Source organism: Cnephaeus nilssonii, assembly GCF_951640355.1.
Source record: "Cnephaeus nilssonii genome assembly, chromosome: 20".
NCBI classification, from domain to species: Eukaryota; Metazoa; Chordata; class Mammalia; order Chiroptera; family Vespertilionidae; genus Cnephaeus; species Cnephaeus nilssonii.
Window position 1 is genome coordinate 39222695 of NC_137091.1, and position 24559 is coordinate 39247253.

Genomic DNA, 24559 nt, shown 5'->3' on the forward strand with positions numbered 1-24559 from the left:
AGGAGGGGGCTGTTGTAGTCCATGAGATGAATAATTCCAAAAGGCCACGACGTGGGGCAACAACGACCCGGCGGTTTAAGTCGCAGGCTGGCAGAAGTAACCTAGCAACCCTGTACCAAATCCAACCCAAACGCGGAACTGCTCGGGCTCAGCGCAGGCGCAGCACTGGCCGGCGCGGCCGCTGCGGCTGGGGGCGGGCCCTGGGGGTGGGGCTTAGAAGCCCCATTCTGCGCTTGCGCGTAAGGGGCGTGGCGGTCGCACCTGCGCGAGTCGGAGGAAGGAGGAGGGGCGAGGTGACGCAGGCGTAATAATAGAGAAGGTGCCAGAAAGATCCAAAACAAGTGGCTGCCGCCGTCGCCCGGGAGTCCTCAGACGCCAGATTCCGGTGAGGACCCAGGGAGGCCTCAGGGCGACTGGTGGCGGGTAGGCGGAACCACCTGGGTGCTGGGGGGAGGGCAGTACCGTCCCAACAGGGCGAGGGGGTCGGGTTTGGACAGCACCACCGATGTGGGGCGAAGCGCTGCTTTGGTGAGTCGCGCTTGTGGGGGCCAGAGGGTCACTTTTCGGACGGCACCCCTGGGGTGGAGCCGTGGGGCTGGTCGGGCAGGACCGCTGGACGGAGCCCAGGGCGCGTCCGGGCAAAACTATCCAGGGTCAAAGGGCAGTCGGTAGGGTGACCCGGAGTGGGCCCCCCTCAGGCTCGTTCGGACCGAATCCCTTGGTCGGTTCCGGAGGCTGGTTCGGAACATACCACCTCGGGAGGGGCGTTCGGGCTCTGCAGGCCCGGCCGGTCGGAGGTCGAGTGAGGTCTGACGTCTCGACCTCTTATTAGGGGACCTCGGGCGATACCATTCGCTTCCGGGGGAAGAGGGAGGCTGAGCCGGCTAGGGTGTAAGGGTAGACCTGCCCCGCGGTCTCGGGGGCCGGGGGACGCACCGGCGGGGTGGCGTTTGGGCCCCACGTCGCTGACCACTGCCCCCTCCCCGCCGAGTGGGTTCTAGGCCCTGGTTCGAGCTTGTTCCGACCCCCTCCCCCGGGTATGGCGCTGTCTGGGTCGACCCCTGCCCCGAGCTGGGAGGAGGACGAGTGCCTGGACTACTACGGGATGCTGTCGCTTCATCGTATGTTCGAGGTGGTGGGCGGGCAGCTGACGGAGTGCGAACTGGACCTGATGGCTTTCCTGCTGGACGAGGCCCCCGGCGCGGCCGGCGGCCTGTCCCACACCCGCAGCGGCTTGGAGCTGCTCCTGGAGCTGGAGCGCCGCGGGCAGTGCGACGAGAGCGACCTGCGGCTCCTGGGGCAACTCCTCCGAGTGCTGGCCCGGCAGGACTTGCTGCCGCACCTGGCGCGCAGGCGGCGCCGGCCAGGTATGGTTGAATGGGAGGGTGGCAGGCTTCCGATGGGGCGAGGGCCCTCGCTCTGCCTCTGGGCCCCTGTAGTGCCTGATATGGACAGGGTCATATCAGACAGCCTGTGTCCCCTGCCACTACCCCCTCCTCCCAGAGAAACACAAGAGGGAGCAGTGAGCTTTGGGAGGGGCGAGCTTGTGGAATTTGGCCATGTCAATAACGATGTTTGTGGCCACTTTATGGAGGGCTTGTTTCATGCCAGACACAGTAAGCCCTTCAGATGAACTGTCACTTTATATCCTCCTGGTAATCCACTGAGGAAGTCCTGTTATTGTCTCAGTGTGCAGGAAAACAAGATTCAGAGAAGTTAAGCAGCTTGTTCACATATAAGAACTGAATCCTGTGTGCTGGGCACGGGAGATAGAAGGTGATGGGACTGGCAAAGTACTTATATGAGGCTTACATGTATTGGGGTAATCAGATATTGAAACAGATAAATGACTTGTTTTCATATGTGGTTATAGAAAGACTAAAGCAAAGTAATGGTATAGAGAGAGTAGAGAGTTCTTTTAAGTAGAGGGAGGCCCTCTTAGAGTGAATAACCAGTCAAGACCTTTCTGGGAAGGTGGCGTTTGAACTGAGGCTGCACTGCTGGCGCTGTGCAAGCTTTGAAGCCCTGAGGCAGGAAGGAATTTGGCATCCTCAGAGGCCAGTGTGGCAGAGGGGACCAGAGAAAGGGCAGAGAGGTAGGCGAGAAGCCACATCACAGGGGCTTGCAGATAACACAGCTCGAAAGCAAGAGCTAGGATTCACACTCAGCTGGTTTGTGCCCGGAGTTGACGTCCTTAATCCTTGTGAAGGACAGCAGTCTTAAGGCCAGAAGCCGGAGGGCGTAAGGCCCAAGAGCCCCATGCTTGCATAGGCCAAGGCTGTGGAGGCCTTGGCAGGATTGCTTGGCGAGGTGTAGGGCTAGCCTAGGGAGGGGGATTGTGAGCTCCCCTGACCAGAATAAGCCCATGGGGTTTGGGTAACCAGGGGAAGGGCAGCACTAAGGAAGCACTGACAGCACGTTTGGAGAAATATGTCTGACGGTCAGGCTCTGGAAGAGAAGATTTGGGGAGACCGAAGAGGCCTGCTTTACTCCCTGTGGCCGCAGGAAGAGCGGGGGTGGAGGGGTGCAGTTCATGGTGGGCAACATTGCTGGGATCCTTACAGTGACTCAGTTTACAGAATAATTCTGGCTGAGTCCTCCTCTTTGTCTGGAGGCATCGAGCAACACCTGGGCGGGAGGTGTTGGAGAGGGAATGAATGTCTGGACTCTGACCTCTGGGGAACTCAGGAACCCTGTGGGGCAGGTGTTCATCTCGGGGTGGGAATTAGAGGCTGGGCCAGCGAGGGGCCTGAGGCTGTGAATACTTCTTTCCGTTTTTCTCTCCCCAGTGTCTCCGGAACGCTACAGTTATGGCACCTCCAGCTCTTCTACAAAGAGGACGGAGGGCAGCTGCCGTCGCCGTCGGCAGTCTAGCAGTTCTTCAGATGCTCAGCAGGGCCAGTGGGAGACAGGTGAGCCCAGCTGGGTGGCTGTGAGGGCAGTTTCCCTCTCTTCCTTCTGAACCCTGATGAACCGCCTCCATCAAGGAAGGGGCTCAAGGAGTCATTTTGTTTCATTTTTGCTTTGTGTGTTTGCTATTTGTACAAAAGCATGTGTCCAGAAGCAACAAATGGAGTTGTTTCTTGTGGTTTTATATTTCATCTAAACGGCATCACTTCATGGGTTCATTATTCACATGGGTGTCTTTGCTGAACATGTTTCTGAGGTTCATGTTGAGTGACTCTGGTATCTTTGAATTGTGCCGATTAATCCCAATTCCCCCCTGTTTTTTCTTTTCTTTTCATTTTATTGATTGAGAGAGAGATTTGTTGTCCCACTTATTATGCATTTATTGGTTGCTTCTTGTATGTGTCCTGACCCTGGGGATAGAACCTACAACTGGCATATCAGGACGATGCTCTAACCAGCTGAGCTACCTGGCCAGGACCTGTTTTTTATTTTTTTATTCAAATGTACAGAGAAATTAAAAGATTAGTACAGTGAACATGCTCATGTTTTCATAGATTCAGTCATTTTAGACTCATTGTGCTGCTTTTGCTTTATATCAGGGGTGGGGGACATCCAGCTCAAGGGCCGTATAAGGCTTGCAAAAGCATTTGGTCTGGCCCTGCCAAGGCATTAAGGATGAGTTAATGAAATGTTTGACCAAATATAGCAGGCTAATTTTTAAGTTGATAATTTTGTATGGCCCACGAATGCTGTTATTAATATTCAGATGGCCCTTGGTAGAAAAAACGTTTCCTACCCCTGCTTTACATGAATTTATACATAGTTCTGTTCTTATGTTGTTGTTGAACTTTTTGAAAGTAATTCCAGGCATCGGGACACTTTACCCCTAAAGCAGCAGCCCTCTCCTGAGAATAAGAAGATTCTCCCCTACCACTTCAAGATCATTACCATACCTAAGAAAATACACACTAATTCTGATATCCTAATGGTCCATTTTCATGTCTCTGTAAGATTGTCTCCGTTTTTAGGATCCACTCATAGTTGAGTTGTTATGAATTCAGTTATTACATCTCCTTAAGCTCTTACTATACTAAAACTCCTCCCCGACCCACACCTTTTTCTTTTTTTCCCATGACATTGACTTCCTGACCCTGCCAGGCCAGTTGTTTTGTAGAATATCCCGATTATTTCGGAGGTGTCTAATAATTTCCTAATGGTATTATTTACCTTGTCCCTTTGCCCTCTATATTTCCTGTGAAGTGGGAATTGGGTCTTGGAGGCTTGATTCGATTCAGGTTCCACATTTTTGGCAGGAACGCTTCTTGGTTGATGCGGTGTGCTTTGAATTGGAGCACATCAGGAGGCAGAAGGTCTGGTTTTCCTGTCATGAGTGGGCAAGTTTGATCCCTTGGTGAAGGTAGTGTCTGCCGTATTTATCCTTTGCAAAGTGACATCCCCTCTCCCTGTATGGTTAGTAAACAATCTATGGGATGACACTCTGACACATCCTATTCTGTGACAGTATCCAATGGTGATACCTGTCTGAGCCAGTTATTACATTGGTGTTTGGAAAATGGTGATTTTATAATTATTCCATTTTTCTACACCTATTAGCTGGTATTTTTTCAAGAGGAATTTGTCTTTCCAATTCTGCCCTCCCTTTTTGGTGGAGAGTATCACTATGGACTCACGCATTCTTATTTATTTACTGTGTTATAATCAACTAGTCATTCTTCCTTGTGTACAAATTGGCTAGCTCCGGTGTCTTTTTGATGAGTCTGCACTTCCTGCTTTGTGTCACTGCAAGATGTGGCACTCACCTGTATTTTTCCTTCCCCAGCCCTGGAATCCGCTGTTTTCAGAAGCCTGGTTTCTTTTAGAGGCAATGGTATTTAGAGACCAAGATCTGCGTGCTGAGTGTGTGTATCATTTCTAGATTCTTCCAGTGACTAGATTTAGAAACTGTCCCTTTGAAAAGTTCATATTAGTATTTTTAATTCAAAATTAACATACAAGGATTTTTTTTCTTTTACTGAAAATCTTGGTCCTTAATAACATTGAGATACGGATTTATTTGCTTTATTTTACAACAATTAAAAAAAGAGCTTCAAAATTACAGTGTTAATGCCACAGCTGACTCTATGAAGGAAACCACATATTTGTAGTCCTGGTCCTTGGGAGTATATCCCACTGAGAGTTTGTACTCAGAATGTTCTTCCAAGTAACTTGAAATAATTCTTTTTCCACTTATTTATGTTACCAATTTTATACATATTTATGTTTCTGTTTGTGTTAAATTTTATGGTTTCTTCCCCTCCCTTCCTCCCTTCCTCCCTCCCTCACTGGAGGATATTTTCCCCATTGATTTTAGAGAAAGTGGAAGGGAGGAGAGAGAGAGAGAAACATTGATGTGAGAGAGCTACATCAATTGGTTTCCCCAACTGGCGCTGGGGACCTGCAAGTCAGGTTCGTGCCCTTGACCAGAATAGAACCTGTGACCTTTCAGATTGTAGGCCAACACTCTTAACCACTGAGCCATGCCAGCCAGGGCATGGTTTGTTTCTTTCATCTTTAAAATTAAAAAACAAACAAACATATTTTATTGATTTCAGAGATAGAAACATCAGTGATGAAAGCGAATCATTGATGGGCAACCTCCTGCACGCCCCCTACTAGGGACCGAACCCACAACCAGGAATCAAACCGTGATCTCCTGATTCATAGGTCAACACTCATCCACTGAACTACAACTGGCCTATGTCAAAGCTAAAGTATGTAGCCCAGCCGGTGTGGCTCAGTGGTTGAGGGTTGACCCATGAACCAAGAGGTCCTCAGTTTGATTCCTGGTCAGTGCCCATGCCTGGGTTTTGGGCTTGATCCCCAGTGGAAGGCATGCAGGAGGTAACCTATCAATATCTCTCTCTCATTGATGTTTCTCTCTCTCTCTCCAATCAATAAAAACATTTAAAACAAACAAACAAACAAACAAACTATAAAGTATGTAAAAAAATGTTCTTAGAAGTATCATTTCCACTGTTGTTCCCCCACTCCAGTAAATAGGTAATCAGTTTTATTCATTTCTGGTTTATCCTTACAGTGTTTCATCTTGCAAGAATAGCAAATATATTTATGTTTCCCTTCCTTTTTTATGTGAAGTACAGCAAGCTGTAGCCACCTCTTTTGCATCTTGGTTTACCTCACTAAACAGTCTATACTGGAAATTACTTTGTATTCTTTTTGCTACACATTTACATTATTTTCAAGTGTATGCAGCTATCAGCTATAAACAATGTATTATGGCTGTTGCCATCTGTCCTGGTGTGACAGTGCAGGAGTTTCTGTATGGTCACACCTGGGAGGGGGGTGCTGGGTGGGTGGCGTGTTTGTCTGCCCTTCTAGATGATGCTAGCTTGTACTTACTCCCATCTTATGGACAGGGCCTCTGAGCCAGAGGTGCTCACCCAGGGCCTCATGGCAGAGACCAGCCTCGAGCTCTTCCCCAGGCACCTGCCTTGGTACTCTACCTATCATCTTGTCCTCAACCACTTCATTGTTCTCTTTGTTTGATTTCAGCCAAAGAAAGGGGGAGGAATAGAGGAATAGAAACATCAATGATAAGAGAGAATCATCGATCGGCTGCCTCCCACACACACCCTATTAAGGATCCAGCCAGCACCTCGGCATGTGCCCTGACTAGAAATCAAACCTCAACCTCCTGGCTCATGAGTCGATGTTCAACCACTGAGCCACACCAGCCAGGGCTCTTTTTTTTCTTTTTAATTGTCACTCAAGGAGTGAGGATATTTTTTCCATTGATTTTTTTCAGAGAGAGAGGAAGGGAGGGAAGAGGAGAAGAGAGAAGAAACATCGATGTGAGAGAGAGAGAGAGACATCGATTGGTTGCCTCCCACACATGCCCCATGCATCCCAACTGGGGATAGGGATCGAACCTGCAACCCAGGTACACACTCTTGACTGGGAATCAAACCCATGACCCTCTGGTGTGCAGGCCGATGCTCTAACCACTGAGAAACACCCGCCAGGGGTCAACCATCCCGTTTTTCTCAGGCTCCCCCCCGACCAAGCGACAGCGGCGGAGTCGGGGCCGGCCCAGTGGTGGTGCCAGACGGCGGCGGAGAGGGGCCCCAGCTGCCCCCCAGCAGCAGCAGGAGCAGGCCAAACCCACCTCGGAAGGCAAAGTGACCTGTGGTAGGTGTCTGTGGGCCTTGGGGAATGCATGTACAGTGTCTATGGCAGGCTGTGAGCCAGAGGACAGGAGGAATGGGTACTTGTCTGAGTGTGGCGTACCTTGTGACACCTAGCAGGAGGGCAGCGGTTCTTGTCTCTCTGTTTAGTAGTGGATATTCTTCTTCTGTTCATCTTGCTTATGTACATTCTGCCCATAGTTAAAGGATCACATCCCGTGCTACCTCCCTGATAATCCATTGCCCCAGTTTCATTTATTCAGCAAACATTTGCAAGTGTGTATTTATTCAACAACCATTTCTTCTGCAATGGTGGAGTGATACAGGGGTGAAAACAGGACCCTGTGACAAGCTGCTTGATTTACCTCCTGGCCTTAGCAATTATATAGGCTATCTGATCTTGGGCAGGTGACTGAACCCCTCTGTGCCTCAGTTTCCACATCTGTAAAAGGAGGCTGTTAATGGTACCTTCCAGCTAGGATTGTTGAGAGAGAAAATGAGTTAACAGTTGTAATACACTTAGAACAGCATCTGTCCTGGGCCCTTGCTATGTACCCGTTTTCTCTTCGCACTGTCACTGTGCCGTGTGCTTGGGGCAGGAACAGCAGTGAGGTCCCTGCCTTAGTGGAGGTGACCTTTTTCGTAGAGTGACAGACCAGTGAAACTGAAGCTCACTTTAGACAATAAGCCCCTCGAAGAGAGGGTGGGGATGGGGTGGAGCAGCCCACAGGTCTCCGAGTGGGTGGGAGTTGACTTTTATTCCTTGCAGCAAGTGCAAGGGATTTGAGAAAGGTGGTGAGATAATCTGATACCTGTTTTGAAAGGGACGCTGACTCCATCTGGAAAAACAGTTAATAAATGTGTTAGGATTTGTAAAATACTTAGAACAATTCCAGGCACATGGTACGTGCCCTGTCAGGTGTTTCTTAAATAAAAGAGGGAGCAGGGAAATGAGTGACAAGGCTGCCCAGTCTAGCAAGAAGGAGAGGTCTGATCTGTGTTGGTCACATTGGAGAGGGTGAGAGGGGGTTGGACTAATCGTATATAATAAAAGCCTAATATGCAGATCATCCCCTGGGGCTGGCCAGCCAGCCAACCGTGGGAAGGGAGGCCCCCGCTGGCAGCAGCAGCCACTAGGGACCCTACCCATGCACGAATTTCACGCACTGGGCCTCTAGTTAGGGAATAAATGTAGAGCTGACTGGACCTGCAGATAGGTTGGGTTAGGTGTGTTGGGGGACTCTGCTCTGGAGACTCATGCTCAAACCTTGCCCTGGAGAAAATCCACCTGTCTTGAGGGAAGGACACAGGCCTGGGTGGGCACTCTCTTAGTCTCCCTCCCCGCTCACATCTCTGAGTTGGGCAAGCCTGTGGACACAAGATCAGGTGGTAAGGTGCTCAGGCAGGGGTGGGAGGGTGGCAGAATTAGAGATGGGAAGGTTCAAGGTGAAGCAGCTCTGCATTCCCCAGAGCACCTCAGCCTAGGATGTTCCTCTAGCCATCTGCAGCACCTCCTCCAGCCCACAGAGCAGCCATGCCTGCCACCGCCCAGTGCCGCCCCCTTATCTCCCCCATAGATGAGACTGCAGATACCTGTGCTGGGCGGGTCAGGAGGAACAGACCAACAGAGCTAGCCTGTGTCTTCAGACACCAGCTTGAAGGGTGGCTGCCTGGTCGTGACTCTCCCCCCAGTCAGGGCTAATTACCAGAGCCACCAGGCTGGCTGGGCTGCCTAGGGAGTCACCCCAGCCTAGGGAGCAAGCCAAGCTGAGCCTGGGAGGGGTTTTGCCAGTAGAGGCATCAGGTCTCTTCCTTGAGGGCAGGGAGGTGGTTCATGGGGTGTGGCTGGCAATGATAGGGGGGATGGGTAAACAGGTCTGACTGCTGACTCATCAGGCAGGGTGGGGCTGGATTGAGGTGCTCCCCAGTAGGGCCCTGCTGAAAGCAGCAGTAGCTTACCTTTAATGAGGCCCAGTCCCAGGGGTGAAAGGAGGCCCTCCAGACCTGAGTACAGAAGGATCCTGCTGTTCTTGCCCCCTTCTCACTTGTGACAGCTGTGGGGGTTGGCCCCAGTTAGCTGCCCTCCACTGAGGGGTAGAACCAGACTAAACTCCCAAGGGCCATAGAGTGTAAGGAAGGGAGCACGGGGGTTGGGTGAGGTTTCTGGGCATAGACACAGGACCTATTGAGTTTTCATGTCCCTCTCAGGGCAGTCACTGGGCACTTAGCTGGGCGTGCCATCCACCTGACTTTGAATTTTCAGGACAGTGTTGAGGTATAAGGGTCATGGCCCCCATTGTGCAGAGTGACAGTGGTGGGGCTGGGCCGAAACTTGGGGTTTCTCACTTGGTAATTCCATAAGTATTTATAGAATACTCATGCTAGGCACAGAAGGGTCAGGAGGCTCTTACTTCTAGTAGCTTGAGTTATGGTAGGAGAAAGCCAAGAGACAGATGTCAGGTGTCAGCTGAGAAGAGAAACAAAGCAGGGCAAGGGGGAAGAGTGATGGAAAACACAGTTCTAGTCATATTTTCTAGATAGGGTGGTCTAGGAAGGCCTCGCAGAAGAACATGTGGATGGTTAGGGTAGAATGTTCCAGATAGAGGGGACAGCAGGAGCCCAAGAGGGAGTATGCCAGTGCTGGTGAAGGGGTGGCAGGGAAGCTGACGAGGCTGGAGTGGAGGGAGCAAGGGAAGGCTGCTAGGAGGTGAAGGCAGAGCCTGTGAGCCTTTGGCCAGGGCTTCGCAGTTTTTTAAATGGTAGAAAGCAATGAAAGGATTTGAATGATAAGCTGTAGTACTTTGCATTTCATTCAGTGCTTTTTATATTGTTAATCCTCACCTGAGGACGTTTTTCCATTGATTTTTAGAGAGCTGGAAGGGAGGGGAGAGTCAGAGAGAGAGAAACATTGATGTGAGAGAGACAACTGAGGTACATGCCCTTGTCCTTGAACAGAATTGAACCTGGGACCCTTCAGTCCTTGGGCCGAGGCTCTAGCCACTGAGCCCAACTGTGGTTAGGGCTCCTTCAGTGCTTTCTGTGGAGGAGATACAGAAGCAGACAGACTAGTCCAGTGGTCGGCAAACTCATTATTAGTCAACAGAGCCAAATATCAACAGTACGATTGAAATTTCTTTTGAGAGCCAAATTTTTTAAACTTCTAACATCACTACTTCAAAATAGACTCGCTCAGGCCGTGGTATTTTGTGGAAGAGCTACACTCAAGGGGCCAAAGAGCCACATGTGGCTCGCGAACCGCAGTTTGCCGACCACTGGACTAGTCTAATAAACCCCATCTTTTATCACTCAGCTTCAGCAGTTGTCAACTTGTGGCTGATCTCATTTCATCAGCCATATTGTTTGGGAGTTAGTTCCAGGTGTCCTGTTATTTCATCTGTAGATTTTTCACAGTGTATCTGTAAAAGGTCAGAATTCTTTTTTTTAAAAAATCTTTATTGTTCAGATTATTACAGATGGTCCGCCCCCCCCCCCATAGCTCCCCTCCACCCGATTTCCACCCCACCTCAGACCCTCGCCACCCCACTGTCCATGTCCATAGGTATAAGATCTTTGTCCAATCTCTTCCCGCACTCCCCCACACCCTCTTACCCCTGAAAATTGTCAGTCCACTCCATTTCCATGCCCCTGATTCTATTACATTCACCAGTTTATTCTGTTCATCAGATTTTTTATTCATTTGATTTTTAGATTCACTTGTTGATAGATATGTATTTGTTGTCACTTTGTTCATAATTTTTTATCTTTACCTTTTTCTTCTTCCTCTTCTTAAAGAATACCCTTCAGCATTTCATATAATACTGGTTTGGTGGTGATGAAGTCCTTTAGCGTTTTCTTGTCTGTGAAGCTCTTTATCTGGCCTTCAATTCTAAATGAGAGCTTTGCTGGGTAGAGTGATCTTGGTTGTAGGTTCTTGCTATTCATCACTTTGAATATTTCTTGCCATTCCCTTCTGGCCTGCATAGTTTCTGTTGAGAAATCAGCTGACAGTCGTATGGGTACTCCCTTGTAGGTAACTAACTGTTTTTCTCTTGCTGCTTTTAAGATTCTCTCTTTGTCTTTTGCCCTTTGGCATTTTAATTATGATGTGTCTTGGTGTGGTCCTCTTTGGATTCCTTTTGTTTGGGGTTCTCTGCACTTCCTGGACTTGTAAGTCTATTTCTTTCACCAGGTAGGGGAAGTTTTCTGTCATTATTTCTTCAAGGTTTTCAATCTTGCTCTCTCTCTCTTCTTCTGGCACCCCCATAATTAGGATGTTGGTATGCTTGAAGTTGTCCCAAAGGCTCCTTACACTATCTTCATATTTTTGGATTCTTTTTTTCTTTTTTCTCTTCCGGTTGGGTGTTTTTTGCTTCCTCATATTTCAGATCTTTCACTTGATTCTTGGGATCCTCTAGTCTACTGTTGAATCTCTGTATATTATTCTTTATTTCAGTCAGCATATGCTTAATTTCTGACTGGTCCTTTTCCATTTTTTTTTTTTTTTTTTTTTGGCATTCTCACTAAGATCCTTAAAGGTCTCACTAAGTTCCTTGGAGGTTTCTAGAAGATTGAGTAACCTTATAACTGTGGTTTTGTACTCTATATCCAGTAGTTAGCTTTCTTCCATTTCTTTTATTTGTGTCATATTTCTTTGTCTCTGCATTTTGGCTGCTTCCCTGTGTTTGTTTCTATGTATTGGGTAGCTTCTAAGTCTCCTTGAGTTGATAGAGTGGCCTTGTGTAATAGGTGTCCTATAGGGCCCAGTGGCTCAGGCTCCCCAATCACCTGAGGTGGACACTCTTGGTGCACCCCTTTGTGGGCTGTTTGCACAGTCTTGTTGTAGTTGAGCCTTGATTGCTGTTAGTGTCACTGGGAGGAATGACCTCCAGGCCAATTGGCTGTGAGGACCAGCAGTGTCTACAATGGAAGAGCTGCTGTGCAGGAGACCCCCTTTTGGGGCAGGACTTGCTTCAGTGGGGCTTTAGTGCTCACTGAGTCTGCTCCTTGAGTGTGTCACTTATGGATGTGAAGAGTTGTAATCTGGTATGGTCTCACACTGACCACTGAGTACACTGGCTCTTGGATCTCCAAGGAGGTGCAAAGTCAGCCACTGCCTGGGGCCACCCAGCAGGAGCTACAGAGAGATCTTGAGATTCCTCCTCTTTGTATCGGGTTTTGAGGTGCCCAGATGAAGCCCAGCTGTGAAGCAAGGCAGGCTGCTGCTGGTACGGCCTCTTTTGATAGCTTTGGGGCTCCCTGACCCAGCTGCAGCTTGTTTGACAGGTTTTAGGCTGAGAAAGGACAGGCCATTCATATGCAAAAGCCGCTGTGCACAGCTTGGGTGGGGTTGTAAATTGGGTGGGACAGGGTCTCAGTGACTCTCCAGGGCGGAGCAAACAGCAATGGCTGCCAGTCAGCCCTGCACCTGGGAGGTCCCAGCACAGGAACAATGACCATTGCGAGCATCTCTGTCTGGAAGAAAGCCGCCCCCGCGTTCCTGCCCCGATGCCAGACAGTCCAGTTTCTCCCAGTGTGTCTGGGTCCCCCAGAGTCTTGCCCGGCACTGGAGCTCAGAGAAAGCGGGAGCTTGTATCTCCCTCCCCATTAAAAAAGCAGTGCACCTGGGTGCCAGCCCGTTCCGCGCCTCCGCACCTCCTACCAGTCTCAATGCGCTTTCTTCTTTACCTCTATAGTTGTAGAACTTCCACTCAACCAGCTTTCCTGCAGTTCTGGATGATAGTTGTTCTGTCTTTTAGTTGTAATTTTGATGTGGTTGTGGGAGGCAGCAAGTACAGGTGTTTACCTATGCCGCCATCTTGGTTCTCTCCCAGAATTCTTTTTAAAAATTAACAATAATGTTTTATTAACAAATATATAATTAGCACTCACATTTCCAGTTGTCTCATGAGTATTGGTTCTGAATCTCTCCTAATCTATTGTATTCCCCCACCGCCTCTTTTCTCTTTTCTTCCTTGTGTTTTGTTTGTTGAAAGTAGTTGTCCCATAGCCTTTTCCAAAGACTGGATTTTGCCAATTTCATCCTCTGGGAGGGTTGATTGCATGTGCTCCCCTGCTATCTATATCTCCTAAAAATTGGTAGTTAGGGCTCAAGAGGCTTGATCAGAGGTTTGATGGTTTGTTTTTTCAAACTCGCTTCTCAGGTGAGCTTAACCTTTCTCTGACATTGGTGGCAGCTTCTCCTCATTATCTTGATCCATTAATTCAGTAGAGATTGAAGAACTTGACATTTGGCACCTAAACTCTGGCTCTGTCTTGGGAAAGAGACTATAGGAGAGAAGGGGTCGTACTGTTGTCCAGAGGAGGGTGGTCCTGGCCCTGTGTGGCAGTGGAGGGCAGGGGTCTTTCCATTGGAGCTGGCTGCCTCTCTCCACCATGCACCAGGGGGGCACAGGCCCTCTTTGCCCCCAGCCCTCCCACTAGGAACTCCCAGGAGAAGACCTGAGTGAAATTATCTCTGGCCCCAAGCCACACCTAGCAGAGGGACTGGCATGCAAGGCTGCTCACCTGCTCTCCTGGCCCTGGGCCTGTCCCTCATATCTTCCCTGGTCCCTCACTAGGAAGTCCCTCCCATTTTCCTCTGCCCTCAGTATTGTTTGGATTTGGAGGACCAGAGAGTTCTTGGGCCCACATGAGTGTAGGAAACAGGAAAAGCTCTCTTCTATAGGAAGACATAACCCTACCCTCTGTCCTGGGGCAGGGAGCATTTCCCTACAGCTGTCCAAGTGGAGAGGGACTGTTGACAAAGTCTTGGTGTTCTGGCCACAGGAAAAAACTCAGCCAGCCCCCCGGCCCCGGTCACATGCGTGCTGGGTGCTCTTCTGCCTCGCCCCTTCCTGTCACACTGAGCCAGACCATCTACTTCTCTCCATGTCTACTCCTTCCATCCTGGGCCAGCCACCTTCGGCCATCCCCAACTGGTGTGCCTGTTCTGTCCCAGTCACCCTGCTGTAGTTGGCCTCAGTTGTTCACCTGCATCCAGCCATGTAATCCTCACAGTGGGCCATGAGAGCAGGTGCTGGGGTGAAGGTGTCTTCACTGAGGAGGCCACTGAAGTGCGGAGAGGTGTGGTCAGCTCGGGAGATCCCAGACTCCTCCCTGCCAGGGCCTCCAGTTGTCCCCTTGTGCCCTTCTCCTCCATCGTGATCCAGCCATACCGGCTCAGTCTGTGAATGTCCCAAGTTGGTTTTCTGCCTCTGGATTTTCACGTGCTGTCCTCTCTTCTGGGAATGCTGCTCTTCTCTCCTCCTGTTTTTCTGTCTCAACCTACTTGTCCACATTCACATTTCACTTCTAATGTCATTTCCTGGAGAGGTCCTCTGTGATCATTTCAATCTAAATTACACCTCATTCTCTATAATTTTCTCTCTTCACCCTCAGGATGTCTTTTAATTACAGATTTCTATGTATGGTTGTGAGAGGCAGCAAACGGGTAGTTAAGAGCTCGGGCTATGCAGCCAGGCACTTCAGTCGGAATTCCAGCTTTTCCACTTCTTGTTTTTGTGGCCTTGAGCAGGTGATTCATCCCCTGTGCCTCGGTTTCCCCATCTGCAAAAAGGGGATAATAGCACTGCCTTATAAGGTTGCAGGGATGATCAAAAGGGTCAGTAGGTGTAAAGTGTGTGTCAGCCTGCAGGAAGTACTATAGAGGTGTCACCTATTATTACATTATTTTGGTGAGGACTCAAGAGGAAATTGCACGTGTGCTGTGATCCAGGGCCAGTGATGGAGCAGCAGTTTAGATAATGCACGGCTTCCGTGTGCTCTCCTCTTGTGTTCTAGACCAAGGTTGGACTGTGGTCTCCTCTGTAAATGGGGATAATGAAGGTGCTGTGAGGACTCGGGGGCCCACGATAGGGAAAAGAGTTGGGTAGGGTCAGGCCCATGGCAAGTGCTCCCTAACTGGGGGTTATATGTCTCAGTTCTTGTTGCGGGGTGCTCATGTCACTTCCCTGTTGCTGGTATTCAGTAAACGGCTGTTGAATAAAAGAATGAATGAGGCACACATGACTCCACTCTGGTTCTATCCTCCTGCAAAATAGTACCCCTCATGTTATGGGTGGGCTCTGGGCGAATAGACAGTTTATGCCACAGGTCTAGTAGCAATTTGTGCTGAGGAGAAAGGCGATCTGGGAGGGATTCATCTGGGCAGGACATGGTGGGTGAGTGGGGCCGTTGTGGTCAGAGGAGGCCGGCAGGTCATTTTTGTGAGTGAGTAAGGCTTGGCTTGGGAGTACTTCCCTTGTGACTGGAGGACAGGGATGGTAGCATTTAGCTGGGATTGAAGGAGATGGGCAGGGGTTGTGGGATTAGCTGTGGGTGTCAAAGTCATAGTTCCTGTTTCTGACTTTCTTCTGTGTTGTAGGCCCTGGGTCAAGCATTTCACGAGCTGTCTCATTTAATCCTCATGACCCCACTGTGTAGCAGAGACTTCTTGTTTATGTTTTTCAGATGGGAAAACTGAGGCTCAGAGAGGTGAGGTCACATGCCCAAGGCCCCACAGCTAGAGAGTGGCAGACCTGGGACTCACCTCAAGGTCTGTCGGACTCCGCCACCTGGCTCTGTGCCTCTGCCACTGAGCCAGCCTGTGTGGCCTTGGACAGGTGCTGCTTCTCCCAGTCCCCTTGTTCCCCAGCCCACACTGACATTCATAGGAGTCAAGGATGTGAGCCCAGAGTTCTTTCCTGGCCCTTAGGATGGAGGGAGCCAGATCTGAATGGGAGGTTCGGGGGCTGAGGCCAAGTAGGTTTCCCTGGGCCTTGAGCAGAGAGGGGGAGGTTCCCCTTGAGGCAGAAAGAGGAAGGGTTTGGGGTTTGAGTGGTGGGAGGAAATGGGTGGTGCAGAGAAGTCATCTTGGGGAGCAGGGACCTGCCTTCTACTTTCTGCTCTGCTGCTCACACGGTCTGTGAAAGGTGAAGGGAGTCTGGGATATGACACTTCCCCTCCCAGACCTTCAGGTTCCTCATCTGTCACATGGGTTGAATGTGGCCCCTGCCCCACAGGGCTATCCTGCTGCTCTTACTGGATCCCCAGCACATTGGAGCTGTTGGAGGCTGCCATTCTTGGAGCACCCGTGGAACACTTTGCCAGCTAGTTTCTATTTTTTTTAAATTAAGATTTTATTGATTTATTTTTTTATTGATTTCAGAGAGGAAGGGAGAGGGAAAGAGAGAAACATCAATGATGAGAGAGAATCATTGATAGGCTGCCTCCTGTATGCCCCACACTAGGAATTGAGCCCGCAACCCAGGCATGTGCCTTTGACTGGAATCGAACCTGGGACCCTTCATTCTGCAGGCCAATACTCTATCCACTGAGCTATACCAGCTAGGGCTGATTTTTTAGAGAGAGGAAGGGATTGAGAGAGGGAGAGAGAGAGAGAGAAACATCAATTGGTTGCCTCCCACATGTGACCAAGTGAGGGATTGAACTCAAAACCTGGGCATGTGCCCTGATTGGGAATCAAACTCGCCACCTTTTGGTGAACAGGACGATTCTCTAACCAACTGAGCCACGCTGACCAGGGCATATTCTTTGCTCTTTTTAATCCTCTTAACGGCCCTCACAGCAGAGATTGTCCCCTGGTTTAGGCAGGGACCTGGGCTCAGAGAGGTTGTGACTTGTCCCAGGTCGCACAACTAGTGCCTGGATTGGAATCGGCTCCATTGACCTGAAGCTGCTCTCTGGGACATGGGAGGTTCAGCAACGTCTGTCACGTGCTGCCACTGCCTGGCCATGTGACCTTGGGCAAGTCTGTGCACTTCTCTTTGCCTCCATTTCCTCCTCTTTACAGTGTGTGTGTGTGTGTATGGACTGCTGTTATTTATAGTTTATAGCTGGTCCTCAGGACAACCTGTGCCATTTGTGAAGAGGAGGTTCTGTTAGTGGCCCCATTTCACAGGTGCAAATTCAGTAATCCCAAAGGGAGGTGATATGCCGAGGTCACATTTATAAGGATAACCTTAGAAGTCCCATGTCCTATCCACTGCACAGAGCTGCCATTTCATTTGGGTGGATGAGGGCAGGGTTGTAAGTGACAGAAACTCACTTAAGCAGAAAAGAAAGTGCCTCATGTGATGAGCTCGGGAGTCTTTCCCTCTCTATCGTTGGTCCTGGGTAGGCTTCATTTTCTCCCTCCTGGGGGCACATTGGCCCCCAGCAGTCCCAGGCTTACAGCCCACCATCCTAGCAGCCTCTGTGGAAAGAGAGCACCTAGTTCCAATAGAGCCAGCCCATCCCCAGCCTCAAGTCTTCTGGGTCTGGTGCTTGCTTGGTAGGTGCAGGATAGGGGATGTGGTTGGCTCCCCATGAATCTCAATTATTTGAAGGCAAGAGAGGGGTGAGGCTGGTTGTCTAAAGGCAAGTCGTTCGTTCATGCATTGATTCCTTCATAAATATATATAAGCAACTACCATGTGCCACGGGGCTATACAAGTGAACAGAACAGACCCAAATCTGTGTTTCACATTGTGGGGATATGGGTGATAAGCATGACAGGAGGGCAAGCATAACTTAGGTGAGAAGGTGGTGTAAGCTCCTTGGGAAGAATGGAGCAGGGTATGGGGATCTGGGAATGCTGGGGGCCAGGGTGGTGGTTGTGAAGTTTAAAGTGGGATGGTTGCGGTGGGCCTCTTTGGGCAGGTGACATTTGAGCAAAGACCTTGAAGGAAGTGAGGGAACAAGTCCTGTGAAGACTGGGGACAGAGCGTCCCCGGCTGACAGAGAGCATGCCCAGCAGTATTGGGAGGGGAGCAGCAAGGAGGGTGGTGAGGCTGGACTGGGGCACGTGAGGGGAAGAGGAGGGCACCAGGTCAGGAGGTACAAGAGGCCAGACCGGAGGAGGGAAGCTGTGTGAGGGTGTCACCCATACTTGGGTGTGGTTACCAGAAGTGGGAAGGATGTGGTTCAGGTGCAGTGCAACCCACAGGGTAGTGGGAGGAGCCTGCAGAGGAGGCTCAAGGGAGGGAGGAGGAGTGGCGGTCCCCCTGTGCGGTGTATTGGATGTCAGACCCTCGTTGACCAGTCCCTCTTTCTCCATAGACATCCGGCTCAGGGTGCGAGCAGAGTACTGCGAACATGGGCCAGCCTTGGAGCAAGGTGTGGCATCTCGGCGGCCCCAGGCGCTGGCGCGGCAGCTAGATGTGTTCGGGCAGGCCACCGCAGTGCTGCGCTCCCGAGACCTGGGCTCCGTGGTGTGTGACATCAAGTTCTCGGAGCTCTCCTATCTGGACGCCTTCTGGGGGGACTACCTGAGTGGTGCCCTGCTGCAGGCCCTGCGGGGTGTGTTCCTGACTGAGGCCCTGCGGGAGGCTGTGGGCCGCGAGGCTGTCCGCCTGCTGGTCAGTGTGGACGAGGCTGACTATGAGGCTGGCCGGCGCCGCCTGCTGCTGATGGAGGACGAGGGGGGACGGCGCCCAACGGAGGCCTCCTGATCCTGGATCTGGCAAGACTGACCCCACCTCCTAGCCTCTGGGCCACCTTTACCTCAGGAGGATGAAGACCATCTGCCCCTAGGGGACTATCACTCCAGCAGCTCTGACTGAGACAGACAGACCGATGGCCAGGCCCCCCTGACAGCCTGGCGCCTTGACAGCTCCTCTGACAGGATGTGGGCTCTGAGGCCTAAACCACTTCCAGCTGAGTTTCCTTCCCAAGCCCCCTCCTCCCAACCTCACCCTCAAGTGTGTCCCTTCAGCTCCAGCAGGCCAGGGCCTCGGGCATGCAGGTCCCAAGGGAAGGAGGCAGCCACACGGTCACCAAAGGCCCCTGCACATTAGGTTCACTACCCTGGGTTGTGTGCACACATTGCCCCATGGAAGTCTCCTCGGGGCTCCTGTCCTGGCCTGCTCCACACAATTCTTTGGCCTAAGGGCTTTTCTCAGGATCTCTGATTTGACCGCCCCAACCCTGGGCTTCAGCCACACATGGAGCTGGGGCACACATGGGGCCTGCTCACTTTGCCCACACATCTCTACAGCCAGCCAGGGCTCTGCCCACCTTCCACACACAGACCTGGCCCTTCACCTTCTCCTGCTCCCCAGATTGGACACGGACTTGAACAAGGACTACCCCCAGAGTGTCTCACGTGTGTTGCCAGCAGGATCAAACCAAGTGTGCTGCTGTTGGCCATGGGGCCAGGACCAGAAGCCAGCTGCCTTCTCAGAAAGGGAAAGGCAAAGGCTTGGGGGCTGATGGGAAAGGTATTTTATAAATGGCACCAATAAAACTGCCCTGGAAGGGGCATAGGTGGGCATCAAGGCTCCCTGGACTCTTTCTTAATGGGCTGGTGGAAGGAGCTGATGGGGGGAGCCTGGGCCTAGTACCAATCCTGGAATTGCTGGCCCAGTATCAGGCTGGAGGGTGAGCAGGATGCTGTGTCATCTGTCAGTTGCCACCACAGGCTTTCTGTCCGCTTTGGGCCTCAGTTTCCTTATCTGTCAAAATACTGCCTTGGAGTCACAAACTCTCCCAGTCCCATTCACACATACTTTGCTCCTTGGGAGTGTGTTTTTAACTTGTTCAGTGACATAGGCCAGCCATCTGCAAGGCTGATGGAGCTCAGAGGTTGGGAAACCAAACAGATCAGCAGCCAGGCTTCTCTGCCTAGAACCCCTCTCCAGGTGGTTCCCTACCTATCACACCTAAACAGTCACCTCCTCAAATGTGGATCTCTGTTCTTCCTCTTCCTGAGGTCAAACACCTTCCTGCCACCCTGTGGCCTCAGGAGGTTGTGGCCTCCTGCTCTTGCCCCATCCTTTGTTTATGGGCTTAGGAACTCAAGTTTCTTACACAATACCCCGGGTTTTCCTTCCTGCTGGGGAAGGAACCAGGACTGGAAGCTGGGGGTAGGGTGGGGAGGGACTCCGATTGCTGGCCTTTGCTGGGGGAAGGGATGGGCCTGCCCATACCTGGGGACCTGTCCTGGACCCTTGACCTGTGTTGTACAGAGGATCAAGTGGCAAGTTTAGGAGTTGAGTCCTATCCAAGACCTGCTGTGTGACCCGACTGTCCCTGCACCCTCTCTGGGAGGGAGCTAAGGTCTACTGGGCACCTACTTAAGATCTATTTAATAGTCCCCTGTGTGAAGTAGGGATTTGATACCACTTTGACAGTAAATGGGCTCAGAGGGGAAGTGACTTGCCTGGGATAAAGCAGCACTGAGATGGGAAGTAGCTCTCCCCTAGAGGACCAAGTTAGGGTGGGGAGGGAGACCGGAGCTTCTGCGCTTTGTCCTTCACTTGAGCTGTGGGACTCTCCTTGGCTTTTGAGGACCTTCCCAGATTTGGGTTTCAAACTTTACCTGGAACATTCTGTACTTAAGGATGGGAACTGCTGCCTGTTGGCTGGGCTAAGTTCCAGGTTCCGCCTCTCCCTCCGGCCATGGTGCCTGTCTCTTCACCCCTAGTGAGTGATGGGCCCCACCAGGCCCCTCACAGGACTAGACTGAGGCTTGTCCTCCACTTTCGTTCCACGTGGCAAGTCCCTCCACCTGCCTCAGCCCAGCGCTATTCCTTAGCCCCTCCCACTCGCCCCATCTCCTTTAAGTTCCCTTTCCATGGTTTCATGCTGCTCGCTGGCACATGCATACATGTGGGAAGTAAGGGATCCTAACTTGAAATACGTATTTTTTTAAAAATATATATTTTATTGATTTTTTACAGAGAGGAAGAGAGAGGGATAGAGAGTTAGAAACATCGATGAGAGAGAAACATCGATCAGCTGCCTCTTGCACACCCCCTACTGGGGATGTGCCCGGAACCAAGGTACATGCCCTTGACCAGAATTGAACCTGGGACCCTTCAGTCTGCAGGCCGACGCTCTATCCACTGAGCCAAACAGGTTTCGGCTGAAATATATATTTTTTTAATTTCAGAGAGGAAAGGAGAGGGATAGAAACATCAATGATGAGAGAGAATCATTGGTTGCAAGCCCCTACTGGGCATTGAGCCCACAACCTGGGCATGTGCCCTGACTGGACCTCCTGGATCATGGGTCAAAGCACAACCACTAAGCCATACCGGTGGGCTGGGATCCTAACTTTGAGGCCCTGGGAGCCGTGCACAGGCACAGTGCATGCCAGTGGCAGGAACCTTAAGGCAATGTTTCCTGCCTTCAAGGCCTCCCTGAACCCAGGCGTTGTGGAACACTGGGTGTGTGTGTCCCAACAGATCCCTGAGCCTGGAAATGGGTCAGACCCAGGTCTTAAGGACAACCCAGGGAGATCAAAGAGCTTCAGAAGTGGAGAAAGATTTGTGGGGCAGGGCCTAAACAGGCTGCCGCCCAGGGAAATAGGGGACTGTGGGAGCCCAGAGGAAGGCGGGCCATGGTTTCACAGAGGAGAGGAGCCTGCAGCTGGCTCTTGAAAAATGAGCAGTTCACCCGAATTACAGAGAGGGGACATTCCAGGGAGAGAACCTCGCTTAAACCTAGGGACCACTCCTGAGTGGGATGTGAGAGAGATGGCAGAGTCAAAGGTAAGTGGCAATGCAGTCAGCCCCCCTCGTAGCATTTGCAGTCATCTGCTGGCACATGCTGGCAGACAGACATGGTTCTGGTGATGACAACATAAGGTGGAAACATGGGGCAGGCCCATTGTGTCTGGGTCATGGGAGCACAGGTCCCTAAGGCCTCCTGAGGGCCAGGCCCTGGGCTGGTCTCTGCTGGGGACCCTGAGAGGACTCCAGACTGTGCTCTGGCTTCTGTTCTTGTGGGTGAGCCAGACTGGGACACTGAGTTACAGCCCAGAGTGGTCAGTGACTGCACAAGCAGCAGAGGCTGGAGGAGCCTGAGGACACTAAGTGAAGGGACCCAAGAAGGCTTCATGGACTGAGAAGTGCCCTGTTCATTCTATTAAAAATTAATACCACCACCAGCAGCATCACTAAGACATCTTTAATATATATATATATTGATTTCAGAGGAAGGGAAAGGGAGAGAGAGAATCATTGATCGGCTGCCTCCTGCACGCCCCCCACTGGGGACCGAGCCCACAACCTGGGCATGTGCCCTTGACCGGAATCGAACCCGGAACCCTTCAGTCTGCAGGCTGACGCTCAATCCACTGAGCCAAACCAGCCAGGGCCATCATTTCTTTCTTTGTAAAAAAAAAAAATTAAAAAAACTTTATTGATTTTAGACAGAGGAAGAGAGAAAGAGAAACATCAACTTTGTTGTTTCACTTATTTATACATTCATTGGTTGATTCTTATATGTACCCTGACCGGTAGGTTCATATGTACCCTGATGATTAATTTCTCATTTTATAAGACATTGATTTCAGAGAGAGGAAAGGTAAGGGAGAGAGAGAAAGAAACATCAATGATGAGGGAAAATCATCATTCAGCTGCCTCCAACATACCCCCCTACTAGGGACTGAGCCAAAACCCGGGCATGTGCCCTGACCCGGAATAGAATCGTTATCTCCTGGTCCATGTGTCAATATTCAACCACTGAGCCACACCAGGTAGGCAATTTCTGCTCATTCTTTTAAAAAAAATATTGTTATTGATTTCAGAGAAGAAGGGAAAGAGATAGAAACATAAATGATGAGAATCATTGATTAGCTGCCTCCTGCACACCTCCCACTGGGGATCAAGCCCGCAACCTGGGCATGTGCCCTGACCAGGAATCGAACCATGACCTCCTGGTTCATAGGTCGTCACTTAACCACTGAGCCACGCCAGCCAGACTCTGCTCATTCTTGAATGAGGAGTAAGAGATCTTTGGGTAGACAATATTCTAGGTGAAATGGCATGTGTGAAGATTGCAGAAAACATTTATTTAAAGTGAATAAGAGGTGTTTTTTAAGCATTAGGTTATTAAAAGTAAAGACAATACAGAGATATAAATGGAATAAAACCAGTGGTAAATAAGATGGTCCAATATGAGGCTCTGGCTGCGCAGGGAGGGAGAGAAGCCAGGAGGGGCCTGGCTGCCTGGCAGAAAACAGAGGGATCAAGGGGGTGGAGCTCTCTCTGAGTTGAGGCTACAGGTGTGAAGGCATCGAGGGCCTGCCAGGCCTGGAAGGCAGGTGCTGGGATCAGGGTGTAGGATATTGGATTTCAAACACAGGAGACAGTACTGGGTTGTGATGAGAACCAGATCTTTTTCATTTGGGACCCAAAGAGTCCTGTGTGAGAATCCTGGCTCTACCACTTGGCTAAATGTCACCCAGTCCTTTTCTCCTCCCCTCACCCCCAAGTCATTCAACAATCCTTTTACCAAGGTATACGTCTATTCTAGCTACTACAGGAGGGGCCAGACCCACTCCCTCCATTGACAAGTTGTCATAGAACAGGACATGATCACTGCGGGCATCTCAAAGGGACATACCAAGGGCAGTGGGAAATCAGACGAGGCAGACCCCGACTCTAATCTGACTTCATAGAACCTAGCTTCCTTGAGCCTTATGTCCTCAGGTTTACCACCCTCCGTCCCACTTCCTCACTGACATCTGTTGGCTCCCTGGTCCCTTCCCCTCATTCCTGAAGACTCTAGCGCCTCCTCACTCTAGCGCCCCTGCCATCCTGCCCCTACTGGGATTCTGTTCTTTTTTTTTTTTTTTTTAATTGATTTCAGAGAGGAAGGGAGAGGGAGAGAAAGAAACATCAATGATGAGAGAGAATCATTGATTGGCTGCCTCCTGCACGCCCCCTGCTGGGGGATCGAGTCCACAACCCGGGCATGTGCCCTTGACTGGAATGGAACCTGGGACCAGTCAGTCCACAGGCTGATGCTCTATCCACTGAGCCAAACCAGCTAGGGCAGCTACTGGGATTCTTAATCTCCTGTGATGGTTCATCCACCCAGAGATCTAGCCTCTCAGTCTCTTTCTACCTCATCTCTGCTAACCTCCATCCCACTCCAGCCATCCACTCTCATGACCACACCTTGGTCTTAGTCATTACCTGGGAGTGCATCACACATAGCAAACACTCACTGAGCACTCATAGCAAATGCCAGGCGCTATGCCAAATGGGTTACATGTGTTTACCCCTCACAAGACCTGTAAGGTGGGTATTAATATCCCCATTTTAAAGGTGAGGATACACACTCATGAAGGTGAAGTCACTTCCCTGGATGAAACATTTGGCAAAGGAGCAGAGTCAGGATTCTAACACAGGACTCTTTGGGTCCCAAATTAAAAAGCCCTGGTTTTGCCCTAACCGGTTTGGCTCAGTGGATAGGGCACCGGCCTGCAGACTCAAGGGTCCCAGGTTTGATTCCAGTCAAGGGCATGTGCCTTGGTTGCAGGCACATCCCCAGTGGAGGGTGTGCAGGAGGCAGCTGATTGATGTTTTTCTCTCATCGATGTTTCTAACTCTCTTCCTCTCTTGTAAAATATCAATAAAATATATTAAAAAAAAAAAAAAGCCCTGGTTTTGCCTTGGCTGGGTAGCTCAGTTGGTTGGAGTGTCATCCCAATA

At 50.6% G+C, this 24559-nt stretch overlaps 1 protein-coding gene across 3 annotated transcripts; it reads left to right on the forward strand.

Moving 5' to 3' along the window:
* The first annotated feature begins 264 nt into the window (after positions 1 to 264).
* Positions 265 to 19379, forward strand: DEDD2 (death effector domain containing 2). Of its 3 annotated transcripts, none has more exons than XM_079800205.1 (5): positions 265 to 385; positions 1002 to 1367; positions 2790 to 2912; positions 6979 to 7119; positions 18174 to 19379. In XM_079800205.1, exons 2-5 carry the CDS (start codon positions 1040 to 1042, stop codon positions 18563 to 18565), a joined length of 984 nt encoding a protein of 327 aa, XP_079656331.1. In that variant the 5' UTR covers positions 265 to 385; positions 1002 to 1039; the 3' UTR covers positions 18566 to 19379. The 3 variants fall into 3 exon arrangements, with proteins under 3 accessions (XP_079656331.1, XP_079656332.1, XP_079656333.1); XM_079800206.1 differs by having other exon boundaries at positions 293 to 423; XM_079800207.1 differs by having other exon boundaries at positions 345 to 385; positions 992 to 1367.
* Positions 19380 to 24559: the final 5180 nt, after the last annotated feature.

Excerpts from the sequence above, each read along its gene's own strand:
- DEDD2 (XM_079800205.1), top strand. The coding sequence starts at position 1,040 with ATGGCGCTGTCTGGGTCGACCCCTGCCCCGAGCTGGGAGGAGGACGAG. Across the intron at positions 1,368-2,789 it reads GCGCAGGCGGCGCCGGCCAG|TGTCTCCGGAACGCTACAGT; the intron begins GTATGGTTGAAT and ends TTCTCTCCCCAG. Across the intron at positions 7,120-18,173 it reads GGAAGGCAAAGTGACCTGTG|ACATCCGGCTCAGGGTGCGA; the intron begins GTAGGTGTCTGT and ends CTTTCTCCATAG.